Raw genomic sequence first — 23637 nt, 5'->3', positions numbered from 1 at the left:
AGATGGGCCACCATTTCATAAACCTATCTTTCTGCTGTGCATCAAATGGCTGTGGACTTTCATTAACAAAGGCAACCTTCAGCGACAGTGCTGTAATGATCGCCTGTTGATAAATAACACCTCTGTCATCGACAGGTCATTTACCTGTGGAAGTCTGGATGTGGAAACTCAAGCTTGCGTCAGAGCAAGCAAGAAAAAACACTGTTGTCTTTCCACATCTCACACACAAACACTGTGTATTCAGCTATTTTAAGATCTAACCATTTCCAGAAGTGGCAGACATCCCCTTTTGAGGGGGCACAAATAGACTATAGCCTAGCCTTAATGGAAAATCACTGCATAGGTAACATACACACCACAAGGGAGGTGCATTTTCTTTACGGCAAATTTACAATTCTGTGTATGCGTACAAACTGAATTACAAATATGTCAATTTTATCCCTGAATCATGCTTTTATCTGAAATATTAATACTATTAGACTACATTAATATAGTACAGAATTATCCAAAGTCTATATAAATACTCTCTAGATTATGATGGAACCTAAGAAAACAACACAAAATGAAAAGTCCTTATAAATCCCATTTCTACATTCAAAGTTGCATCGAAGTAAGCCGTGCTGAATTTGCAACACAATAGTGTGATGCAGATAAATGAATTATCAATACAGTACGAGTCAATTTCTAACACAAATAATCTCTTTTGAGAAGCACTGCTATGGTGACCTAAGGTCACTATGCTAATGCCAAGCACCAGCTGGAGGGTAATGACCCCCAGTATGTGGTCTGGAGTGATGGATCATCCATGATCAGCGCCTGAGCTCTTGTAGCTGAGTGGCATCAATTTTTGTGATGATTATTTCTAGAAAGAGAAAGTGAAGAATATATCATTAATAAGGTTTAGCTAAAAGGTGAAAACAAGGCTGAACATAGCACATAAGTGATATATGTGGTATTTTATTAGCTTACATCCCCCCTTAGACTTAAACATATATTGTTTTGGTTGTGTGTGTGTGTGTGTGTGAGAGAGAGAGAGAGAGAGAGAGAGAGCTGAGCTGAGCTGAGCATCCAACCCTACCCACCCGTCCACAGAGTCGGGGAGGAGGGGGATCCTGCTCTTTCACTCTGTGGGTATCTGAGGAGAAGTGTATAAGGATGCTGTTATTCCAACTACTTACTCCTTCTTTTTCGCTTTCTTCTCAATTAAAGCACCGTTTCCCTGTGTATTCTTCAGACCACTACCACAGAGGTCTTCAACATCAACAGCTTTTGCAATGTGCCGGGAACTGAGGTGAGTAGTTGTTTCTGAAAGTGTTTTAAAGTATGCTAAGCTAACCTGAGGGGAAAATGAAAACCTGGGACTGAAGGGGTTAACGTGGAGCCTGAAATAAATAACCGTCACGACTAGAACAATAAATGAAGGACGTCCAGTGAAGTAATTTTGATATTTTGGAGACACACGTTGCTTTTGTGATTATATTTTATTTTCTAGAAATCTTTATGTTTGAATCGAAGTTAATTTTAAATGAAAAGTTCAGTTACCAAACTCAGGTAAAGGGTTCAGTTGATCCGTTATGTTGTGTTCGTGATATTCACTGTTGGAATGTATTTTCCATTTTCAGTGCAAACTTGCTCAGTTTAGTATTCTTTTCATGCTTGAAAATGTATAATTTGGCAAACAGGGTGATTTATATTTTATATGTAATTTGATATATATGTTACCATGATAAAAGACAACACTGGAGGGAAATTCTGCTAATTTTATAGTTTTTGTTCAAAGGGGAAATTTAATTTATATATGATTTATCTGATTTATATTATATATTTGCAGGAGACTTTATTCCATTCACATAAATTTAAAGCTGAGTCTAAAATGTTAGCAACATTCAGAGCATTAAAGAAGTCAGCAAACTAGCAGCTCTAATGAGTCCTAAATAGATATTCACTGCAAAAACAAAATGGCACTTTAAACAGATCATAAAAAACACCACTACAATGAAAGGGAAACCTGAATTAAACATGAACTACATCTCCAGTCCAAAATTCGTCGTCAGTTGGTTCCTGAGGTTTATGACATCATAAAACCTGGATGAATGAATTTGGAACACTGCCGTTTCAAAGCAGAAAAGGGTTATTTTCTGATACTTCCTGTAATGTTTATACAACACCTCTGTTAACATGGTTAAAAGCTTGAATTTCTCTGGAGGGAGTCTTTAAAATATCAGTATTCTCGCTCTCAGAATAAGGATACAATTTAAGACATAAATATTGTGAATGTACAGCATACAACTCTGTGATTTCTAAATGCACCATTGCTATACAACATACAATGTGATTTACACTGCCCACTTTTGGTATCTAAGTGTGCACATGATAGACTCTGGTGCTCACATAGTAATATCTAGTATGGTACATGATGTTTTGACCTTGGAAAAACATCAGTGAAAGCCAAAGAAAACAGCATTCTCCCAGAGAAAGGGCAGTAGTTGGTTACTCCGGAAGTATCAGGACGGTGGGCAAGTGTGTGTGTGTATGTGACGTGTTTTAAAATTCTTGCACATGCTCTTTCAGCAGTACAGAATAAGATTAGGGACACTGACTCGTGAGGCAGTCCACTGAGAGGTCTCTTAGAGCAAAGTGCATTCTGGATCTCAGCCAAATGCTTGGATTGCAGTGGAGTTACTTATTGAGGGACAAAGCAGTAATGCATGTGACACGGTGGCTGTTTCCTTGCCTGAATATCATTTGGTGAGTGGATTTGGAATATGTACCCGTTATAACCCACTGCAGTCATAAAATGTAACTCGCACTGGGGTGAATTGTTTATTATTGCTCTGTGTTTAGCTGTGGGCATCTCTGGTTAATCGGTTCACTTTTCAGATTCATAAATGTCTGACCAGTGTAGGTTTGATTACAGGAAGAGAGGAGAGGTCTGGAGAGTCCAAGTGTAAAGATGTGGAAATAAACAACAGAGATGTTAAAAAATGTTGAAAGATTCACAGCAAAAGAATGTTAAAACAATGAAAAACAAGGTAAATATAATTTAATATTTAGGGGAAATACAAAAGTGGGTGGAGGATAGCTGTTGTTAGTGTATTAAACCACACAAATACAATCAGTGGACCTCCACCTACAAGATTAGTGCAGGGTATGGGTCCTTTAAAAAAAAAGGGTGCAAAAAAAATACTATGCATTTTTGAAATATAAACATTTATAAAATTCATAATTTCATACACATTTATGATAATAAATCTATGAGGAAATGTTTTGTGTTAACTAGAAGTGATGTCAGTGTATATCTCTGTACGAAGTTGTTTATTCATGCAGCTTCATTGATATACAGAGCTGTTGTTTTGTTTTAAGTACATCATTAAACACACTAGAGCCTTCTCAGGTGGGATATATTTCCAGTGTTGGTGGAGAAGATGTCTATAGACCCCAACGCTCATCCATCTTCTCTCTGGGGCTCAAGCACTGAGCAGATTTTCACAGTATTTTCTGACGTGCTTTGATTAAATGGTCATTGTAGACACTCAGGGTCAGGTTCCCAGACAGACATTAAGCTTAGTCCTGGACTACACAGCCTCCTGAATGGAGACTTTCTTTTTAAATGGTAATGTAAAATGAATCCCCGCTGGGGGAACAGACACTCTGGCTAACATACTTTGAAATAAACACATCCACATATTGGTGCCCTGTGCTTAACCATCAACCGTAAAGATATTTGCTCACAAGCATATTTTTTGATTTCATTCTGATTAAGGGGCTGCCTCATTTTTCATTTCTTAATCTGGGTTTTAATCATGAGGCTGACCTTTGCCATACTGTAGGGCAAATGACCCTTCCAAACATTGCATATAACTCAGTTGTGCATGTTGTTCTGATTACAGGATATTTTCGAAAGAAGGAAATATCACTGAAAACAAGAAAAAACAAAATGGCTGATTACCAACAGTGGAATGGCGAGCCTCCACTTAAAGGATCCAAGCTCCACATTGTCCTACATCTTTTTTCTTCCGGAGGTATGCTTATAGGGTATGTGACATTTTATGCACCTAAGAAGAGATCATAGTTCATAATCAATTCTTCTCTTTATCTTTCAGAATTAAACAGACTGATCTGTAAATATACCTTGAAGAATAATATGTATAAATAAGCCCTATTGAGATTGGCTGCTTATCACTAAACTGTTTAAAGTGAATAAGGAAGTAGACTATATATATATATATATATAAAGCACTTGCCTATATCCCAATTTTATCTAAGCATTTTTCATTTATCCCAAGGTTGAGAACAAGGCTATGTCCTGACGCCTTTGGAAGAGTATCCCTTCAGAAATGGATGCTGTGCAGTTTACTCTAACCACGGTTTAAGAGACTGTGATGAACAGAAACGGTGAAATGGTGCCAACTGAGGATAACTTCACCACAGTGCCCCTTTTGGATGGCTGTGGCAACTGTAGCCTTCCATCGTCATTTCAGATTGAACTCCCAAAGGCAGTGGCCATGGGGCTGGTGTTCATGCTCTTTCTTGTCTTTGGAGTGATGGGCAACATCCTGGTCATTCTGTCTGTGGCTTGCCATAGGCACTTGCGTTCAGTCACTCATTATTTCATTGCTAACCTGGCCGTGGCCGACCTCCTCCTGAGCTCCTTGGTGTTGCCGTTCTCTGCCTCCTCTGAGCTGCTGGGACGCTGGATGTTTGGCCGAACTCTCTGCAATGCCTGGACTGCTCTGGACGTTCTTTGCAGCACGGCCTCCATCCTCAGCCTCTCAGTTATCTCCGTAGATCGCTGCCTATCGGTTAGTTACCCTCTAAGATACCCCTCTCTGGCCACTAGTGGTCGTGGTCTGGGTGCTGTTGCCGCCGTTTGGGGTCTCTCAGCTGCCATTTCAGTCGGACCACTTTTTGGATGGAGGGAACCCATGCCGGAGGATGAGTCAGTGTGCAGAGTTAATGAAGACCCAGGATATGCCATCTTCTCAGCTGCCTGCTCCTTCTACCTCCCGCTTACTGTGATCCTGGTTATGTACTGCAGGGTGTACATTGTGGCCCGGAGGAAGAGCCGAAGACTCCGGGAAGGACAGCAGGGGGGCAGAGGGTCCCTCAGGATTCACTGTGCAAGCACCCAGCGCTGCTCAGCACAGGCTCATGGACAGAGGTCTGTATCAGTCACTATAGTGTTTGTTTTGGGATGTCATAGTATTCAAAAAAGTAGGCAACTTGAAAGAGGAAAATGGCTGAAGAGAAAAGTGAGGAAACTAGTGTTTGTATTGTCTGTATCCCACTGTGGTGTAACTTTTAGAAGCCCATTCCTGCCAGGGACAGGAGAAACAAATCCCTTACATTTCAGCTTAAGTCAATAAAATTCATCATTATTTTGACACTAAATCAATATATTGATGTATTGTTGCTAGAAGCAGGAAAGTGAAAATAAAACATAGCAATTATTTTCTCGTTTATCTTGCGGGAATTTCCATAATACATTTTTCTTTTAAACTTAGTTGTACAGCTACTTGGAACAATCAGTGGAATTGTTCTTTCCATCCAGCATCTAAGAGCAAAGTATCTGAAGTTTGTTTGGAATCACATTGGTCTTAAATGGTAAAAGTGTGAAGTGAGAGCTGTGAGGAAGACTGAAGAAGAGCAGAAGCTGAAAAACACAACACATTCTCAAAAATGTGAAAAAAGTAATATTATTTTAAAACTGCTGAGGAAAATATAAACCTAGTAAATGTAACTAATTAAATAGCACTTATTACCCACCTGTTCACAGCAGGGATGGAGATGGAGCGGCTGTGGGGAGGTGTCGCTCCCACTGCACCATCTTGAGGTTGCTGTCATTCTCTCGTGAGAAGAAAGCGGCGAAGACGCTTGGCGTGGTGGTGGGCTGCTTCATCCTGTGCTGGCTTCCTTTCTTCCTCGTGCTGCCCATCAGTGAGTATTTCATAGATAGCGGTTCATACAAACAAAATTCAGCTTGTTTATTTGTTCCATTTTACAGTAGTTTTAAAAAGCTCCAGGAACTCCAGTGGGTCTCATACTGACCACTATGTTGGTGTCACTGTTGTGCTGAGAATGGCTTACCAGACTGATACATGGAGTCAGTAGTGATCCTGTAATGGTCCTGTACTTTTGATGGTCAGTGTAGAGAGAAGGCTGCACATTGCTCTGTGTTCTGTTATAGTGTTTACAGTATTGTTATATTGTTGAGGGGTGTACTACTGCATTTTTTTCAGAAGACTGCTTCCTGCTCAGGTAAGCACACCACACTACATCAAATGGAGTCCTCATGTTACGTTCAGCTACATTTGTAACATGATTGTATGGTGGTCTGGGTAAGAATGTCTGCTAAGTGCTTAAAACTCTTCAAGATGTAGCTTCAATCAGGTTCATGTCAGTCATAACACATTTGAATATTTGGACATTATGACACACATCACTATGGCACTTATCCACGCATCCTAAAATGTATTCATTTTTACCACAGTAGCATTTTGGGATTGATATTATATTCCCCCTAATTCAGTCTCTTTGGGGTGTAGTGAATTCATTCATTCATTTTCTGTAACCCTTATCCAGTTCAGGGTCGCGGTGGGTCCGGAGCCTACCTGGAATCATTGGGCGCAAGACGGGAATACACCCTGGAGGGGGCGCCAGTCCTTCAAAGGGCAACGCACACATTCACTCACACCTACGGACACTTTGGAGTCGCCAATCCACCTACCAATGTGTGTTTTCTTTTTTGGAGTGTGGGAGGAAACCGGAGCACCCGGAGGAAACCCACGCAGACACAGAGAGAACACAGCACACTCCTCACAGACAGTCACCCGGAGGAAACCCACGCAGACACAGAGAGAACACACCAAACTCCTCACAGACAGTCACCCAGAGGAAACCCACGCAGACACAGAGAGAACACACCAAACTCCTCACAGACAGTCACCCGGAGGAAACCGACGAACCCGAATCAAACCCGTGTAGCGAATTCATTTTTATTTATCATTTATGTTATAAAATCTTCAATCATGTGAACACATTCTCTATCTGCAAAGCACTTAGTGCTCATTCTGATGGTGGAAAGCAAATTCAGACAGATATTTTTCTATATAACAATGAAAAAATGATAAATATTTTGTTGTTAGATTTACAAGGACAGTTTTGGCTCAGTATGTGTGGAATGCTACACTTTATTGAGCTGATTACAGAATTACACAGAGAAAAGTGCCAATCACAGAGAGCAAACGAGTCCTAATTAGGGCTGGACAATAATTCAATATCATTATGTATCGCAATATAAACATTTTCAATAACAATGATATGATTTTCGTCTTTATTTACGGTCATTACAGGGCACTGTCGTCAGTGTCCAATAGGTTTATGTTTGATGGCGATGTCATGATTCTTGTTTGTTCTGGGAAGTTTTTTGCTCGATATTACACTCCTCATATCAATATCAGAATTATATCCTATCGACCAAAATTAAGAAATATGTCGTGATATAGATTTTGGCCATATCGTCCAGCCCTAATCCTAAGTAATCTAATTAAAGAATAACTGGGGAAAATATATTGTTATCAGATTAACTACGACACTGTTGGCTTTGGTGTTTAAAAGGTTATGGCTCAGTGTTGAGCTATTAGTGAGTGATGAGGGGTGTAAAAATAGAATATGATGCTGTTTCTCACTATGCATTCCTGTGTTTTCTTATGTCCTTGTGTAGTTTCTTGGCATAATCTTACACCACCTAAGTTACATTCTGACCTGAAAATCCCATCGTTCACTGTAGCAACACAAACTGGTGACTTCCTAAGAACGTTCCTCCTCAGAAAAGAAGCCCCTTCTTTGTTTTCTTTCTACTGAGAAATGGCCAGATCCAACTGCAGCCTTCCTCAAATTAAGCACTTGTGCACCCATAGTGAAAAATGTGTACGTAAATAAACGCCGACTTGCTTGTTTAATAATGTTTTATATAATGTGAGTGATCAAAACTCTTCTAGCACCACGGTTTACAATAGAAAGATTTCCAAATAAGCTCATAACTTAATTTCCTATGTATTTCCAGTATTTGATGCAGAGTTCCACCCAAGCAGCTACACTTCCACTGTATTTGATCATGTCTAAATGGCACTCTTGACACAAAATAGGAAATGAATAATGGAAAATGGTGTAAACACTGCGCTCTATTTGTTAGAATGGGCTTTTTTTCTCATGTCACACAGCAGCAGCAAATGTTTATTTATCAGCCAAATAGCGAGCCCGGAGTCTCGGAACAGCAGTTTCAGACAGATCTATGAGCACATTTCACGCCAAACTGGTATTTTCTGCTTACACCTGAATCTCTAATAGGCACCTGTTTGTTTACAGGGTCAGTGTGAAAGGAGCACTACAGTTTTTTCCCATGAATCTACTGAAAATGCCTGCTGGCTTTGAAAACATTTCCTTTTTAAAACAAAACTAGAAGAAATATCTATGAAAAGCTGCAACTCATTCAACTTTTAGATGTTACAGCAGACTTTTATGGCAATTATTTCAAAATGTATTAATGCTGGAGTTCTTAAATATGCTTCTGGGCCTCAGAGATGACTCTCCTGCACCAAACCACACTGTTCTGCTATTGATTATAAAGTTCTACTTAAGTAAGAGCTAACAGATAGACATGAATTATATGGTAGGATTATGGTGCGCTGTCCAATCTGCTGATAGCCTTTTATATCAATTAATTTGGCGACTGTAAATGCACCATGTCCTGAAATGTCATAAGTGCCTAAGGTCACCTTGTCCACAACCAAGCATGAGCCAGAGGAGCATATAGCCTCACAGCAGTGGTCTGTGGAACAGTGGAACTTATTCTGAGAGGTATTTATTATCCAGAACCATCTAACACCAGTTTGTGACCTCACTAATGTAATTCAGTCCTCACAGAAATGTTCCAATGTCTCGTCTAAACACTATTAAACGAGCTGTTACTGGAATACGTTTTAGATGCTCTCTATTAATGACCTTGATTTCAGAGGAAATGTTGGATGACTAGTGTACCTCAACAGTTACAATATAAAACTTACAATAGGAAAAAAAGAGAAAGGTTTTTAACCTGGGTTTATACACGGCTGCTCCTGGGACACATCTAACATCTTCTGGCAGTGGGTTCCAGCTGTGTACAACATAACAGCTACCTGTTATGCTACTGTTAAACTACTAGTTAATGATTAGTTTGTCTGAAAAGCTCTATCCAAATGAAACCTTTTGGCTCCAGTCTTCTTTCAGCCCGTAAACACTTCACACTGATGATTGCACAAGACTAGCTTTGTTTTTCGCTTCACGGTCTGTTTTTGTTTTTGTTCTGAAAGGTTCCATCTTCCCGTCCCACCGGCCCCCGGAGACGGTGTTTAAAATCACCTTCTGGCTCGGTTACTTCAACAGCTGCCTCAACCCTATCATCTACCCCTGCTTCAGCCAGGAGTTCAAGAAAGCTTTCCAGAACGTTCTGAGGGGCCACTGCTTCCACAGAGCTCCGAGACCCTGGAACCCCCCGACTGTGGGCCCCTTTACCCCACCCGCACATACAGCCCCATCCTCCAGCTCCACTAACCCCTCAGTGGCTCTTGAGGCTGGGGGCGGACCAACCCACCAGCCCTGCTCATCAGGAGCACACAGTAAAAGTCTTCTAAAAGCCTGCTGCTTTAATGCTAAAGTGAAATCTACCAGCACAGTGTGTCTACAGCTGTCCAACAGCACCGTTTCTGCCCCACAGAAGAAGCAACAGGTTGTGGGTGTGAAAGGGGGGCAAGCTGTGTAAAGGTTTATCGAGTTTTGACATAAAAGCTGGACTCTAATGAGGAAGTTTTGAAGAATTACTTGAACCAAACATGCTAATGGGGCAAACAGCAGCCACAAATCAGCATGACTTAGGCTATCAGCATAATGTTAACTTCTGAGTGGTTGGTTTAATATAATTCTGTGTTTTTGTCTGAACTTTTCCTTTAAATATAGGGTTTGTTGGGTGCATGTGCAAATGGATCAAAGTATGAAGTACAGTGCTCCTTCCTTATAAACAGTGAGTATTGGAAAGCACAGTGTTGATCATGAAGGATACTCAGAGATGCAGTGCCATCTATTGGTCTCTGTTGTTGTAGCATATAAAACCCTTCAAGAATTCTTTTGAATGTGCCACAGAATGATGCCACAGAAGAACCAGATCCCTAAAGAACTATGTATGAGGTTTGAAGTGCCATTTAAAGATTGACAAAATATACGTTTATCCAACAATAAAGGGGACTCATTTTCTAGTGGACAGCACAGTGGCGCAACAGGGAGTGTCACAGTCACACAGGATTTTGGGGTTGTGAGTTCGAGTTCCGCTCTGGGTGGCTGTCTGTGAGGAGTGTGGGGTGTTCTCTCTGTGTCTGCATGGGTTTCCTCCGGGTGACTGTCTGTGAGGAGTGTGGTGTGTTCTCCCTGTGTCCACGTGGGGTTCCTCCGGGTGACTGTCTGTGAGGAGTGTGGTGTGTTCTCCCTGTGTCCACGTGGGTTTCCTCCAGGTGACTGTCTGTGAGGAGTGTGGTATGTTCTCCCTGTGTCTGTGTGGGTTTCCTCCGGGTGACTGTCTGTGAGGAGTGTGGTGTGTTCTCCATGTGTCCATGTGGGTTTCCTCCGGGTGACTGTCTGTGAGGAGTGTGGTGTGTTCTCCCTGTGTCTGCATGGGTTTCCTCCGGGTGACTGTCTGTGAGGAGTGTGGTGTGTTCTCCCTGTGTCCACGTGGGTTTCCTCTGGATGCTCCAGTTTCCTCCCACGGTCCAAAAACTCACATTGGTAGGTGGATTGGTGACTCAAATAGAATCCATAGTGAGTGTGTGAGTGAATGTGTGTCACCCCGCAATGGACCGGCGTATTCCAGGTAGGCTTCGGACCCACTGAAACCCTGAACTGGATAAGTGAAAGAATGAATGGATAATTTTCTAAGTCTTTTACATTATGTGGAGGTTCTTAATACTTTTTAAAGGTGTTAAGGGCCATTACATAACGCAAATGTTCTGTTGCACTTTATAAGCTCATGATGCCACAGAGAATGATGGGACTTTCAGGTCATTGTCATTGTCAAGCCACAAGCTGGTGTATCCTTTTGCATTTTGGGGTGGATCAAGAACCGTATCGGGACTTTAACCACACATGGCGTTTGTGTTTTGTGAAAACTGGAATGTGACATGATTAGTGGAAGGTGTCAAATGAATTTACATTAAAAAAAAACACACAAAAACTCTTGAGAAAGAGCCTACATTTGACTTCAGCATTTAACAAGGTGTCTTCGGATATTTACAATGAACCGTTTCACAGTGGGATTCCTCCTTAAAACTTCTTAAAATTCAGAAAAAGCAGTTTTATGATCATTCTGATGTGAGTGTGTATTGTTTTGTCCTCTGTGGAGAGGCCTCTGTTTAAAGCCTATAGCTGTTTCTGATAATATGGACACATGCTTTTCTCATCAGCAGCAGCTCCAGGAAGTTTTGATTTCATGTGTGTCTGCAGATGCTGTGTACGTGTGCCAAGTGTTTTGTTCACGGATCACATTCAGCTGCTGCTGCTGTGTATAATAACAGGCTACGATGAATGTTATTGTACTGATATGGACATGAATCTATAAAAGAACCTTGCTTACGTCATTCGGCTGCTTATAAAGGTAATTTTTTACTTGATTGATCTGTTAAACGAATGATTGGTGTGTGGTGTGATGATGGTGTGTATAGACAACGAAGGAGAACAAAACTAAATACTACACTTTTCTACAACTGAGTGAATACTTCTCAAATTTCTATGCTGCAAACAGCCATAAGCATTTGTGTAAATAAAAATTTTAAATGCATAACTATTTAGAAAACTATGCAATAAACACATAGTGAGGTAAGTGTATTGGGGGCTTTTTGTAATTTTCTGGGGCGGCACGGTGGTGCAGCAGGTAGTGTTGCAGTCACACAGCTCCAGGGGCCTAGTGGTTATGGGTTCGATTCCCGCTCCGGGTGACTGTCTGTGAGGAGTGTGGTGTGTTCTCCCTGTGTCCGCGTGGGTTTCCTCTGGGTGACTGTCTGTGAGGAGGGTGGTGTGTTCTCCCTGTGTCTGTGTTGCCCTGTGAAGGACTGGCGCCCCCTCCAGGGTGTATTCCCGCCTTGCGCCCAATGATTCCAGGTAGGCTCTGGACCCACCGCGACCCTGAACTGGATAAGGGTTACAGATAATGAATGAATGAATGTAATTTTCTGTAATTTGAAAACAACCCTTCAGAGTGTGGTTAAAGGTTTTTAAAGGATATAACAATAGGTTGCCTGTTAGTTTAATTTGACTTTGGCTTTTATGCAGTTTTAATTTCACACTCTCACATTATTCTTTGTTGTTTACAGGTACATTACATTATAATTCTTTTTTTTATTATTTTTAGGAACATCAGATTTAAAAATGCTGGTGGTATCTGCAGAAAAGTTACTGTGACAGAATGTGTTGTGATAATGATTAAATATGAATATCTCCCAACCCAACCCCACCATAGAAAACTACACTCAGACAGGAGGAAACCTAAAATGAATTTGAAACGTACACGTTTTGACACGTTAACAGTTTCCATTTGAAAAAGATGGAAGCACACACTGGCTTCTATCTGGAGCTCTTTAAACCCGGCAGCCTAATGAGTCAGTGTTGTTTTAATAGCACCGTGTCCAGAAGGGTTGCTACGGGCAGCTTCCGCTTTGTGAAGTGTGTTGCCATGACAAACAGAGCAGAGACCCTGATGACCAAAGGGTCCAGTCACCATGGTAACACCGGAAAACAGAGAATGCAGGAAGGATGGAGTAAAAAAAAGAGTAAAAGAGTTGTAAAAAACGAGTATGAGGGAAGATAACACAAAGAGATACTTTGTAATCTCTGCTTCTGTTGAATTGGGATCTGTAACCTGGCCCAGCCTCCACCACCCCATCCCCACCTCAGTTCATTAGGAAAAAGAAGAAAAGCATTTAATCAACAGTGGAATGAATCGTTTTTAACCTTGTGTTAAACTCCTTATGAGAGATGCACATTCCAGCGCGCAACGGCAAAGTCATGCAGAAAAAATGCTAGTGTTTCTGGCTCTATACTGACTTTCTTTGTGCACTGTTAGTAATAAAAGCCAAACAATGGATTCTTCACCGGATCGACACAGACGAGCGACCATTGGTTTCATACAGAAGCCTTCAGTTGATGACTGGTTTCTGGAAAGGGCACTACACCTTTGAAAATACAGACTGTTCATCTGTGTTTGCATATATTTTGCAAATGTTGCAATCATATATTAGTCATTAGTCTCAATTTACACAATATTTACATAATCCTCACTGACCTTCAGAGTTTGATTTCCCCTTACTTCGGCTTTGGAGATGCAAAGTGTTGATCAAGTACAACCATGACGTTCTCAGTACCTTCTGAATATGAAAACGGTTCTTTATCGGGTTAAAACATTCGTGTTGAACGTTACGGTTCTATTAAGAGGCTCTAATAGAGGCACAAACATATTTTGGTTCTTTATAGAACCCCTTTAGTGTGAGTTTACCGCATTTCTCCACCTAATCTGTATCATATGGTTGTATCAGAGACACTCTGATGGAGAAAATAGTTATTGTTCCTTTATAAATCCTTTTTTTAATAATGTTACATAGCTTTAACTCGGTAGTCCTTTAATGAATAGCTCACCATTTCTTACTGAACTATGGCCATGGTCCATTTTTGCAGTACGTTTATTTTTAAATAACGTGTGCTCACATATTTGGAGTCACCTAAAGCTCATAAACAAAAGAGGTCATATTACTGAGGTGTTCCTGATTCTCATTGTTAGGAAAGCCCCTCGGTTACCTCACTCTGCGAAGGCTACAGGACGTTGTTCACTATCTTTTACAGGATTCCAGAGAGAGGAGAGAATAGACTTGGACTGAGAGGGGAGGAGGCGGCAGGGGGGAGAGTTTGGGAAGAAAGCCAGACCTGTGTGTAGAAGTGAGCAGTAACAGGATACATTTACTCTCTTACATGCACTTAAGCACACTTGCATTTCCTTGTATGCTTTAAACTTTTTTTTTTGCTCCAAAACGTCTGTTTTTGCCGTAATATTGTTTGTGTAATTTGACAACTCAGAAATGAATCAGGAACGGTGTAATGGAAGCAGCCCAAATGTAGCTGATGTGGCTCCATACTTGAGGAATTTAAGGTAAGGGAAATAATAGGATCATGTTCCATAGCAATTATATATTGTTAAGTTAGGCCTTTTATTTTAGTCTTCAGTTTTACTCGTTTATGTGACAGTACAAATGTGCAGGTTTCCCATGGGAACAACTCCTTTAAGGTGCACAGCTTTACTATGTATGTTGACAGCAGGTAGTGTCGCAGTCACACAGCTCCAGGGACCTGTTGTGGGTTCAAATCCCACTCTGGGTGACTGTCTGTGAGGAGTTTGGTGTGTTCTCCTCGTGGGTTCAAAAACACGCTCCAAAAACGTATGTTGGTGGGTGGATTGGTGACTCAAAAGTGTCCATAGGTGTGAGTGAATGTGGGGGTGTGTCTCCTCTGTGAAAGACTGGCGCCCCCTGTAGGATGTGTTGCGCCTAGTGATTCCGGCTAGGCTCCAGACCCACCGCGACCCTGAACTGGTAAGTGGTTAATGAATGAATGAATGAATGAATGTTGATAACTGTGAGATTTTTAAAATAAGAAACACTGGGTTTCCATTAGGAGATGTTTGATCTGATCATGTTGTTAATTTCTGAAGTGAAAGCATGTGAACTACTCTACGCACCCCTAAATGTATAGTGTCCCAGAGAAGTAAAAGCCAAGAAAGAACGAGAAAAATATACATGAATAGCTGTAGGATGGGTTTATTAAATGAGAACCAGACTGCACAAAAAAGAAGAATAAAAAAAGGTGCAGATTTGAGCATTGGTCCACCAGGGTCGCTCAGGGATCCATCAGAGGCTTTTACAGAGAGGTACACTCAATCCAGCATCTGACTTTTCACTACACTACCACTAGAGTATACATTATACAGCGTACAGGGTCCGCTCTCGTAAAAACACATTAGTCCAGCCCTTCAGCAACTCCACACTGATGCACACATAGCGTTGACCACACTGAAAAATAACAGTGCTTTAAGCTTAGTCGGTTTAAACATGTACAACTTCATCCTTCTCCGAAAGTATTTGTTTCTGGCAAGTGTTGTGTTGATGTAATATCTTTTTCATCCATTAGGAAATGATATCCATATTTAAATGAAGTGAATCCAAAGCACTGTTCTTTTCAGTGCAGGGGAAACTGGTCAGTTTACAGTTGTGTGCAAAGGTTTTGAGAGCCCTGGTTAAATGTTTATTTTGTTGAAATTTTAACTAAAAATAACACGAAATTTGTACGACACAATTTCCATTTATTTACTTATCATTTCCAAGATGGTTCAATTCAACCATAATAACGTACAGTCATTCTCTAATAAAACGTGTGAAACTGTGTGGACTTATTTTTACCCAGAACATCAACGATATGGTCACTTGACCAGGGGGCAGCGAAACCTCTGCACACGACAGTGGGTGTGTATTTCACTCTGGAAGTCCTCGAGTTAATCGTTACAAGTCCCTTATTATAATTAAGCCAGTGCGATCACATCGATTACACATCATTCATTGCACTACATCACTAACATTGACACTACACCCCTGCTGACGAATGGCACTGCAATAGAATCTCAAACAAGAGCACTGTGATAAAGGGAACAGGAGAATAATCTAGCACCTTTGCATCGGTTAACGTCGGCTATTACACATCTATAGCCTTCTTTTTCATCAATAATAATAAATCATAATAAAAATAATAATAAAAAGACAAACAAAAACTCAAAAATGGACTAAAAATGATCAGTACACTTTTGTGACTTTAGGCACAAGCATAAAGCTAGGGTTAGTGTAAAAACATGAAGGAGACACATTCGTTTCCAATTTCCGTCTACATAAACACCGTATTAGACCATTCAGTGACACAGGAAGACAACTGCTGATTAAACTCAACCGACAAACTGTAGACGATGTGTCCGAAACACCATAAATCCAAATCTTTAGGTTTCTGTAAAACTGTCAGAGCTGAACCTACAGGAGAACAATGACGACCGATTATTTGTTACTGCAAATACGTGCGTATAAGACAGTTCCTTCTCTTTAAATGATGCGCACAAAAGTTAATTGCTAGCTCCTCCAGCAGGAGAGTCTACTTTGGACATAGTCTTTTAGTAAACATTTGTATTAATCTTTACAAAAGTCTGTTTTATAATTAGTATTGCTGGATTTGCCAGGACACTGGGAGAACATTCATTCATTCATTGTCAGTAAGCACTTATCCAGTTCAGGGTCGCGGTGGGTCCAGAGCAGAATCACTGGGCGCAAGATGGGAACACACCCTGGAGGGGGCGCCAGTCCTTTGCAGGGCGACACACACACACATTCACTCACACCTATGGACACTTTAGAGTCACCAATCCACCTACCAACGCGTGTTTTGGACTAGCAGAACAGCTTAACAAAAAAAACAGTGGTACCATAGAACCTAAACATTTGCATTTGCAGTGTAATCTTCATTATTATCAACTGAGATCACCACACAGCTGCCAAACGCTGTTGCAGAATTTATCACACCGTTCCTCGTGTCGCCCCAAACCCGCTCTCTATTTCCTGAGCGTAAACCATCATTTAAAAAAGTGACACATCAAAGCCCTAACGTCCTGTGTATCACCTGTGCCTTCCCAAGTTCCCTTCCTTGCCACTGCATCCAACTCTCTCATTACAACGATCGCAACACACTGCCAGAAACATATCCTCACACACGGTGCCCATTTCCAAAACCTCACCCTTCAACAAACGCAAAAAACACTGCGCTATTCATTCACAGCCAAACACAACCCTCACTTCCATGGATTCAGTGATGTATTTAACCACCTTCCACATATGGAGCATGACTTTTGTTTATGACGTTCCTATGAAAATGCAAATTGTGTCCAAAACAACAGAGTAAGCCAAGTTTAACACCAAGTGTCCTCACGATTTTTCTGAACGGCTTTAATCAAATCTTGTTTTACATGAAGTCATGGAGACTGCAAGTCATACACAGCAAAAAAAGCAGCGCAGCCTCTGGTATAGCACTGTCCCTGTGGTTTCCTTCATTCGCAATTACTTCATCCTGTGAGATCTGGAAGCTTGGTGTTTTTTGTTTTTTTTGTTGTTTTCTCTTTAACAGCAACACAAGCCATGAAAATTACTGACGTGCAAGCTCAAGATTTTACTTCCAGACGCCAATTCTAACGAACATGGGCATTCCTCCTCTTTTTGTTTAAAAATTCACCCACAAGCAATGACAAAAAAAAACAAAAAAAAACAAAAAATCGTTTTAAACATTTAGGCCACTGGAAGTGCTCAAACCTAGGACTCTTTTTACCCAGTTACCTTGTTAAATAAAGTAAACAGCTTTGCCTAGTCTAACTTGACCCTTCCGATAAAAAAAGTTAAATAGAAAAATAATAAAATGACACATGGTAGGTAGAAAGTACAGTATAAAAAACACTAAATCATACAATCAGAGGTGCTCAAATATGGAGTGTTAACTTTTTCCTTTTATCTTCACATGAGGCAAATACTTCTTTTTTTTTCTCTAGATTTCTCCTCTAGGAGAGGGTGCAAGGTTGGGGAGAGGATGGGGGAAAAAGAGATGTGGAGAGGTGAGGGATGTTGGGAGGAGGGGGTTGACAGGGTCAGGGGAGTGGAGAGTCAAAGGCCTCTTGGACGTTTTGGCTCAAGGCGCGATGTCAGAAATGTCTCCACTTGCGGACATCCCTTGCCTACACCCCCCCTGGTCTCCGGCAGACGTGGGAGGGGTCTAGCCCAGGCTGGTGATGTTGGCCCGGCCGCCAGGGGGCGCCACGATGCGCTGAGTGTTTCGGCGTGGCACGTTGTCATCGACCTGAGCACCTGAGAGTAAGACAAATGATGGGGAAGTTCAACGTTAATCAGTGAGGACGAAGTCACTGTGGTAAAAGATCAAACACCCGCACGAATGAGCTGTGTTTTCCTTTAAAAACCAAGGCAACAATGTTGTAATTTTACATCTGGTGACGGGATCATTGCTTCATTTTCCCACAGGGTTTTAGACAATTTCACCAGCAACGATTAGCTCAATGCATTCCGTGTTCCTCTTTAACCCCGGTCGGAGTTACGCTGGTTCAGGATTGAGTTGCACAGCTCTGGACTATTACAGCAATGTGTGTGGAGTAGCTGCCAGAACTCACCGGACAGACTGAACCCAGACTGGTGCAGATTGCGGACGGGCTGAGCCGCCTGTTTGGCCGGAGATGTTTTGGCAGAGGAAGCAGGAGTGACCACCTTCGGGGTCACTGACACCTCACAGACTGGACCATCGTAAAGACCCCGTGGGACACCCCTCAACTCAGCAAGCTGCACAACACAAGAGAAAACAAAAGAACATCACTCACCAGCCACAGAACCGCTAGAACTACTGTGTAAATATGAGGAAAACTACAGTAAATAAACGTTTTACTATAACTACTGTAAAATTACTGGAATTCTAGTTGAAAGGGGACATGCTTTAGCGCATTCTCCACAAGTTTGCACCGTTCTGTGGTGGTAATATACTTTGGTGACTTGATTAGGTCAAATTACCACAAGGAACAAAACAGCCCTGTTCAGAACGTCTGCTTTCAGTGTTCCTTCAAATGATACTGAGTCACTCGGTGTCCACTCAGACTCATGTGCACGGGGTTTTAGCCGTTTTTGCTCGGTTGTCTTTCTTCTCCATTCTTGTTTTTTTTTCACTGTTTTTACTCAGGGCTCTCGTTTCTCTGCATTTGTTTTGATTAATTCACTCAATTTAACCTCGTTTTCATGCTCTCACATAAATGCAGGTTCAGTGCTGTGATTGCAGAGACTCAGACCAGGACCCCAAGGACCTTCAGGACCCTGAAACCTTACAGCTGTGTGGCAGTGACACCACGTGCAGTACCACTGTTCTTTTACTTAGTTCTAAACTTGAGTAGCACAGCCATGAAAATACCAAGGCCTATCTGTGTTTAGGTTTTGGTTCAGGTTTACATGATGTACCCATCTTTAAGGGCAGTACAGGGTAAATATTTATGCAGTGTCCATGTATTTAAGCCTAAACATACACTTGCCATAAACCTGCCCATAAAATACAGAGATCCTGGCCCAGTCAGATCACCATGTGAAAACATAAAGGAAGGTTTCCGTACCCTGCTGCGGGCCTTTATCCTCTTGTAGACATAGTCAGGGAAGGGTTTTCGGGGTATAAAGCGTCCAGAGCCCTCAGTGGCGTGAAGAGTCCCGTCCTCTAGGACGATTTTCCCCTGACTGATCACCACCAGCGGAGCCCCGCGGACCTCCATTCCCTCAAAGATATTATACTCCACTGCCTGGAGAGAGGAGAGGGGAATAAACAACACATAACACAGTTGATGAATTGTTTACACAGGAAAATGGCTCATAAACAGCGAGATTTATGCATTGTTTTTATTTTGAATAAAATAATACGTCCTCTAGGAAGGCTTTACACTAGCTGTCAAAGCAGATCTGTGAGGATTTGATGGCACCCAGCCACAGGATCTTTACTGAGGTTAGCTTGAACACCACTCCAACTCATCCCAGTGCTGAGGGGTTTGCCCTCTGGGTGACCCATGGCAATGGACACGTTGACCCCAGGATTATTTGGTATTGCCCCAGATAAAGGAAAAGTCCGTGACCTGCTTTGGTTAAAACACCACAAGGATCAAACCCCACAGCAGCATTCTCCACCTGTCTAAACAGCCCAGCTCAGAATGGGCAATTTCAGCACCTGCTCCTTTAAATGATAATGACCTGGACCCGGCTCAGAAGAGGAAGCGGGGCAATTCCGAACAAGTGTCTGCACTTGTTAAATCCCATGTTTTCAGACCTCATGCACTAAACACTTGTTTATGTGACCGGTTTAAAGCGTTTCTCTGGAGATTATACACATTTACGTGTCAGAAACTGGCACATTCTTAGCAGCAACATTCACTAATTATGAGGGGTTCCCTCGAGAGCAGCCGAAGACTTCGGCATCTTGTGTTTTGTGGTTGAAGGAAATGACATCACCATCATCTTAAACCAAGCGTGAGTGATTTTGATGGTTATCTGAAACCACTCGTTTCCCGAAGTGACTCAAGTCACTTCCAGACTTCAGCGATCACACTGTAACCTTTGTTCTTTCAACTTAACGCTTTATAAAGCGTTAAAACCGGATGTAAGATAATGTGTGGAAGGAAAGTTGGACAGCGCAGGAGGGTGAGGCAGCAGTATATATATATATATGTTTGTGTGTGTGTGTGCCCAGCTAAATATTACTGCCACGAAACCAGTGCTGGTATAAAAATCCCAAACAATGTAAAAAGAGCATGAGGTCATTCTGGTCTCACACACACACACACGTTTTCCTGTACTTCCTTGCACTAAACAGTATCCTTCCTGTACAAATGGAAAATAACATTAAAACTCACCAGAGTCAATGAGAAACGTTAAAAAAAAAAAAAAAAAAACACTCTGCACATTTGTTTTTATACAATGTGAGGACATGAGTCAAATGTGTATATACCATTGTGTATTAACAATATATTGAACATATATCTGTAATAATACAGTTATTAATTAGTATAAACAATCTAATAATAATAAATTATATATTTGTAAATATTTACATGTTAATAGATGTATTAAAAATGAAATAATGTAGGTCAGTTTTTCTCCTGAAAATGTATATGCGCACACACACAGGCCACTCAAACAGTGTGCAGGACCTGTAATGGCTGTTAACAATCAGCAGAGTTATGATCCAACATTCGGGCAGAGTTTAACGATGACATCACTCCTCTGAGTCAGAGCCCCACACCCAAACTCTGCTGAACAACACGACCAATCATCTCCATCCAGCACTGAAATCCCTCGCCATAAAAACACTGCTCTGGCGACTGGTCAGCAGGACGACACCTTATTAGGAGGCGAATGGCGTTATTAAGATCCCAACACACTTTTCCACAGAGCTCAGTTTCATCCCGTTGGAAATGAAGGTACTATTACATCAAAAAGCAACACGTTTCCAGGCTTGCTGTTTTTATTCCTGATGATGCCTAACCCAGGGGTCTAAGTCAGAAAGCCTTGCTCTCTCTGAGTGGATAGAATGGCCCTCCCCATTCCAAAATCACAGCACAAGGGAGGTCTCTTAAGTAACAGAACTGGACATTGAACAGTTTCCTTGATGCATGTTGAGCTCTAGTAAAATCGTGTTTGCAGCATTTTGCACAGAAAAGAGGTCTGGATTCACATCTCAGTGGAAGCCTGTGGTGCCTTCATCCCCCTGGTGGTGTTGGTGGAGACCTTGCTAATGAGGGGAATTAAACACGACTGAATTAGGGAGAAAATAGTGTGTCTGTGGTGGTGAGGTGGATGGACTCACCAGGTTGTGGCTCTTGGCGGAGATGATCTTGGTGACGTCTGGGTCCCACAGCAGCAAGTCTGCGTCCGAGCCCACGGCGATGCGGCCCTTTCGCGGGTAGAGGTTAAAGATCTTTGCTGCGTTTGTGCTGGTGACAGCCACAAACTGGTTCTCATCCATCTTACCGGTCACCTGGGGCGGGAGGACGTTAGAGTCACGTGAGGGGTGAAGTTATCAATGTATTTCTGTGTTTTTGAGATGGAAAGCGTTTATAGAAAGAGATTCATATTTTTTTGGCCACAGTTCCATTCTCACTCACCACACACTTGTCCCAGATGATGGACATCCTCTCCTCTGTCCCGTTGGTGCCCTCAGGGATCAGGGTGAAGTCATCTTTACCCACCGCTCTCTGGGCAGTGTTAAATGTACAGTGGGCACTACCGGTTACCTGCAGGTCACCACTACAGAGAGCAAGACAGGGACAGACAGAAAATGACGGCATGAGGAGCACGACAAAAGAAAGCAAACGCATGAGAGAGAGAGAGAGAGAGATGGGAAATGGTGAAAGAAGCAAGAGCAAGAAAGGCAAAGATGGATGGAGAAGGAGATAAAGAGATTGGATTATAGAGGAAGAGACAATGCAAGGAAAAATGAGAAAGAGAGGAAAAAAAAAGGAAAAGCCAATATACAGAATGAGGAATAGCAAAAAAGGAGTGTTTATAGGTCAGTGGAGAAAGGACAGATAGAAAGAGAGAAAGTGGGGGACAAAAATGTGTGTGTGAGTACATTTCAGTGGAGAGAGAGAGTGAGAGGGAGGGGGGGGTAAAAGTGAGTGAGAGTACAGGGCAGTGGAGAAAGTGTGTGTGTGTGAGAGAGAGAGAGTGTAGGTCAGTGGAGAAAGCTGAGAGCATTTCTGTGTCTGAGTAAAGGGTGTGTATTCACTCTGAAGTCAGAGCCACCCAGGATCTCATTCTTCTATTTCTGTCGTTTCCTCTCCTGTGTTTTTTCAGGCTCCCTCCTCTGTGGTTTAGATTGGCACCGGCTGGGGCTTATTTCCGGTGTCCTGCTAAAAAGCAAAGCTGGAACACACAGGATGTAACACTGAGGAGAAGGGGAGAACAGCGTCCTTACCAGGACAGCAGAGAGTTGAGATAGTCGGGCGTGGTGTGGTCCGGACTGAGAGGGGGGGACGTCACGTATGCCGCAGCTTTGGCCCAGTTTTTGCTCCAATAGTGAGAGCCGTCCGTGCCGAGGCTCGCAGTGATTGGCTCCCCGTAAACCACAGTGCCTGGGAGGACCAATCAGGACACGTTACTCCCAGCATATAATCATACAGATGCTCAGGTCTAAATCTGGAGCCTCTCCTCTGTATAATGTCACTGAATGGAGTCTAGCCAAGTAAAGCTGAGTCACGCCAGGCTGTGTGTTTTGAATGACTTCACTGTGTCTCTGGTCATAAATTTAGTCTCACTTCCACTGACTTGTAAGGCTCCTTTACAAGGAGTAGAACATACACTAGAGGGTAGAAAACCTGCAACTTACACAAGGAATGAACACGAAACAGGAAGTGGGAGTAGAAAAGAAATGAAAGGATATAGAGCAACATTTAGACATAGGTCCAGACTCAGACCGGAAACGCCGATATAGTGCCACACTGGTCTAAACTAAAGCACATTTCATATTAGACCTAGGATTCTGTTAGTATCAGGGGGAACATGGCACAGTGAGCCCAACATGGTGGAGCCTAATCTCACCCCCTTAGGGAAATGCCTCTTAAAAAGGGACCTCCATTTTGTCTTTTCAGCAAATACTCAACAAAAACAACCAAGAAAAAGAGAGGTTAACATTGAATGTGTGAACGTGTGTCACCCTGTGAAAGACTAGCGCCCCCACCAGGGTGTGCGTTTTGAATAAGAGCCTACAGACAATGAATGAATGAATGATGAACTGTTTACTAAATCTCACATGATATTTTTGTTTAAACTAAAATTCATTCATTGTCTGTAACCCTGCAGGTCGTGTCTCAGTCACACAGCTCCAGGGACCTGGAGGTTGTGGGTTCAATTCCCGCTCCGGGTGACTGTCTGTGAGGAGTGTGGTGTGTTCTCCCTGTGTCCGCGTGGG

At 42.1% G+C, this 23637-nt stretch overlaps 2 protein-coding genes across 14 annotated transcripts in view; one reads left to right on the top strand and one right to left on the bottom strand.

The window, feature by feature from the left end:
- The first annotated feature begins 1140 nt into the window (after positions 1-1140).
- adra1ab (adrenoceptor alpha 1Ab) lies at positions 1141-22660 on the top strand. 12 transcript variants are annotated; one of them, XR_010796112.1, is made up of 12 exons: positions 1141-1291; positions 2572-2748; positions 2918-3032; positions 3891-4022; positions 4287-5161; positions 5777-5937; positions 9351-9766; positions 9994-10057; positions 11527-11677; positions 13915-14007; positions 14146-14218; positions 22524-22660. XR_010796112.1 is itself a non-coding variant. In XM_066651216.1 (9 exons), exons 5-9 carry the CDS (start codon positions 4383-4385, stop codon positions 11589-11591), a joined length of 1485 nt encoding a protein of 494 aa, XP_066507313.1. In that variant the 5' UTR covers positions 1141-1291; positions 2572-2748; positions 2918-3032; positions 3891-4035; positions 4287-4382; the 3' UTR covers positions 11592-11797. The 12 variants fall into 12 exon arrangements, 2 of the variants coding, with proteins under 2 accessions (XP_066507313.1, XP_066507314.1); XR_010796117.1 differs by having other exon boundaries at positions 3891-4035; positions 5780-5937; XR_010796110.1 differs by having other exon boundaries at positions 3891-4035.
- The window catches only part of dpysl2b (dihydropyrimidinase like 2b), a 33510-nt gene continuing 24722 nt past the window's right edge, over positions 14850-23637 (bottom strand). For both annotated transcript variants that reach the window (XM_066651214.1, XM_066651213.1), the window contains exons 9-14: positions 22645-22801; positions 21833-21974; positions 21535-21705; positions 19301-19480; positions 18323-18488; positions 14850-18005 (exon numbers count right to left, since the gene is read on the bottom strand). In XM_066651214.1, the coding sequence (XP_066507311.1) occupies positions 17914-18005; positions 18323-18488; positions 19301-19480; positions 21535-21705; positions 21833-21974; positions 22645-22801 (908 nt within the window). In that variant the 3' untranslated portion in view covers positions 14850-17913. The remainder of the gene's footprint in view (positions 18006-18322; positions 18489-19300; positions 19481-21534; positions 21706-21832; positions 21975-22644; positions 22802-23637) is intronic.

Source organism: Hoplias malabaricus, chromosome 18, assembly GCF_029633855.1.
Source record: "Hoplias malabaricus isolate fHopMal1 chromosome 18, fHopMal1.hap1, whole genome shotgun sequence".
Taxonomy (NCBI): Eukaryota; Metazoa; Chordata; class Actinopteri; order Characiformes; family Erythrinidae; genus Hoplias; species Hoplias malabaricus.
Note: the sequence above shows the minus strand (reverse complement) of the source record. Positions and strands in the feature narration are given on the sequence as shown.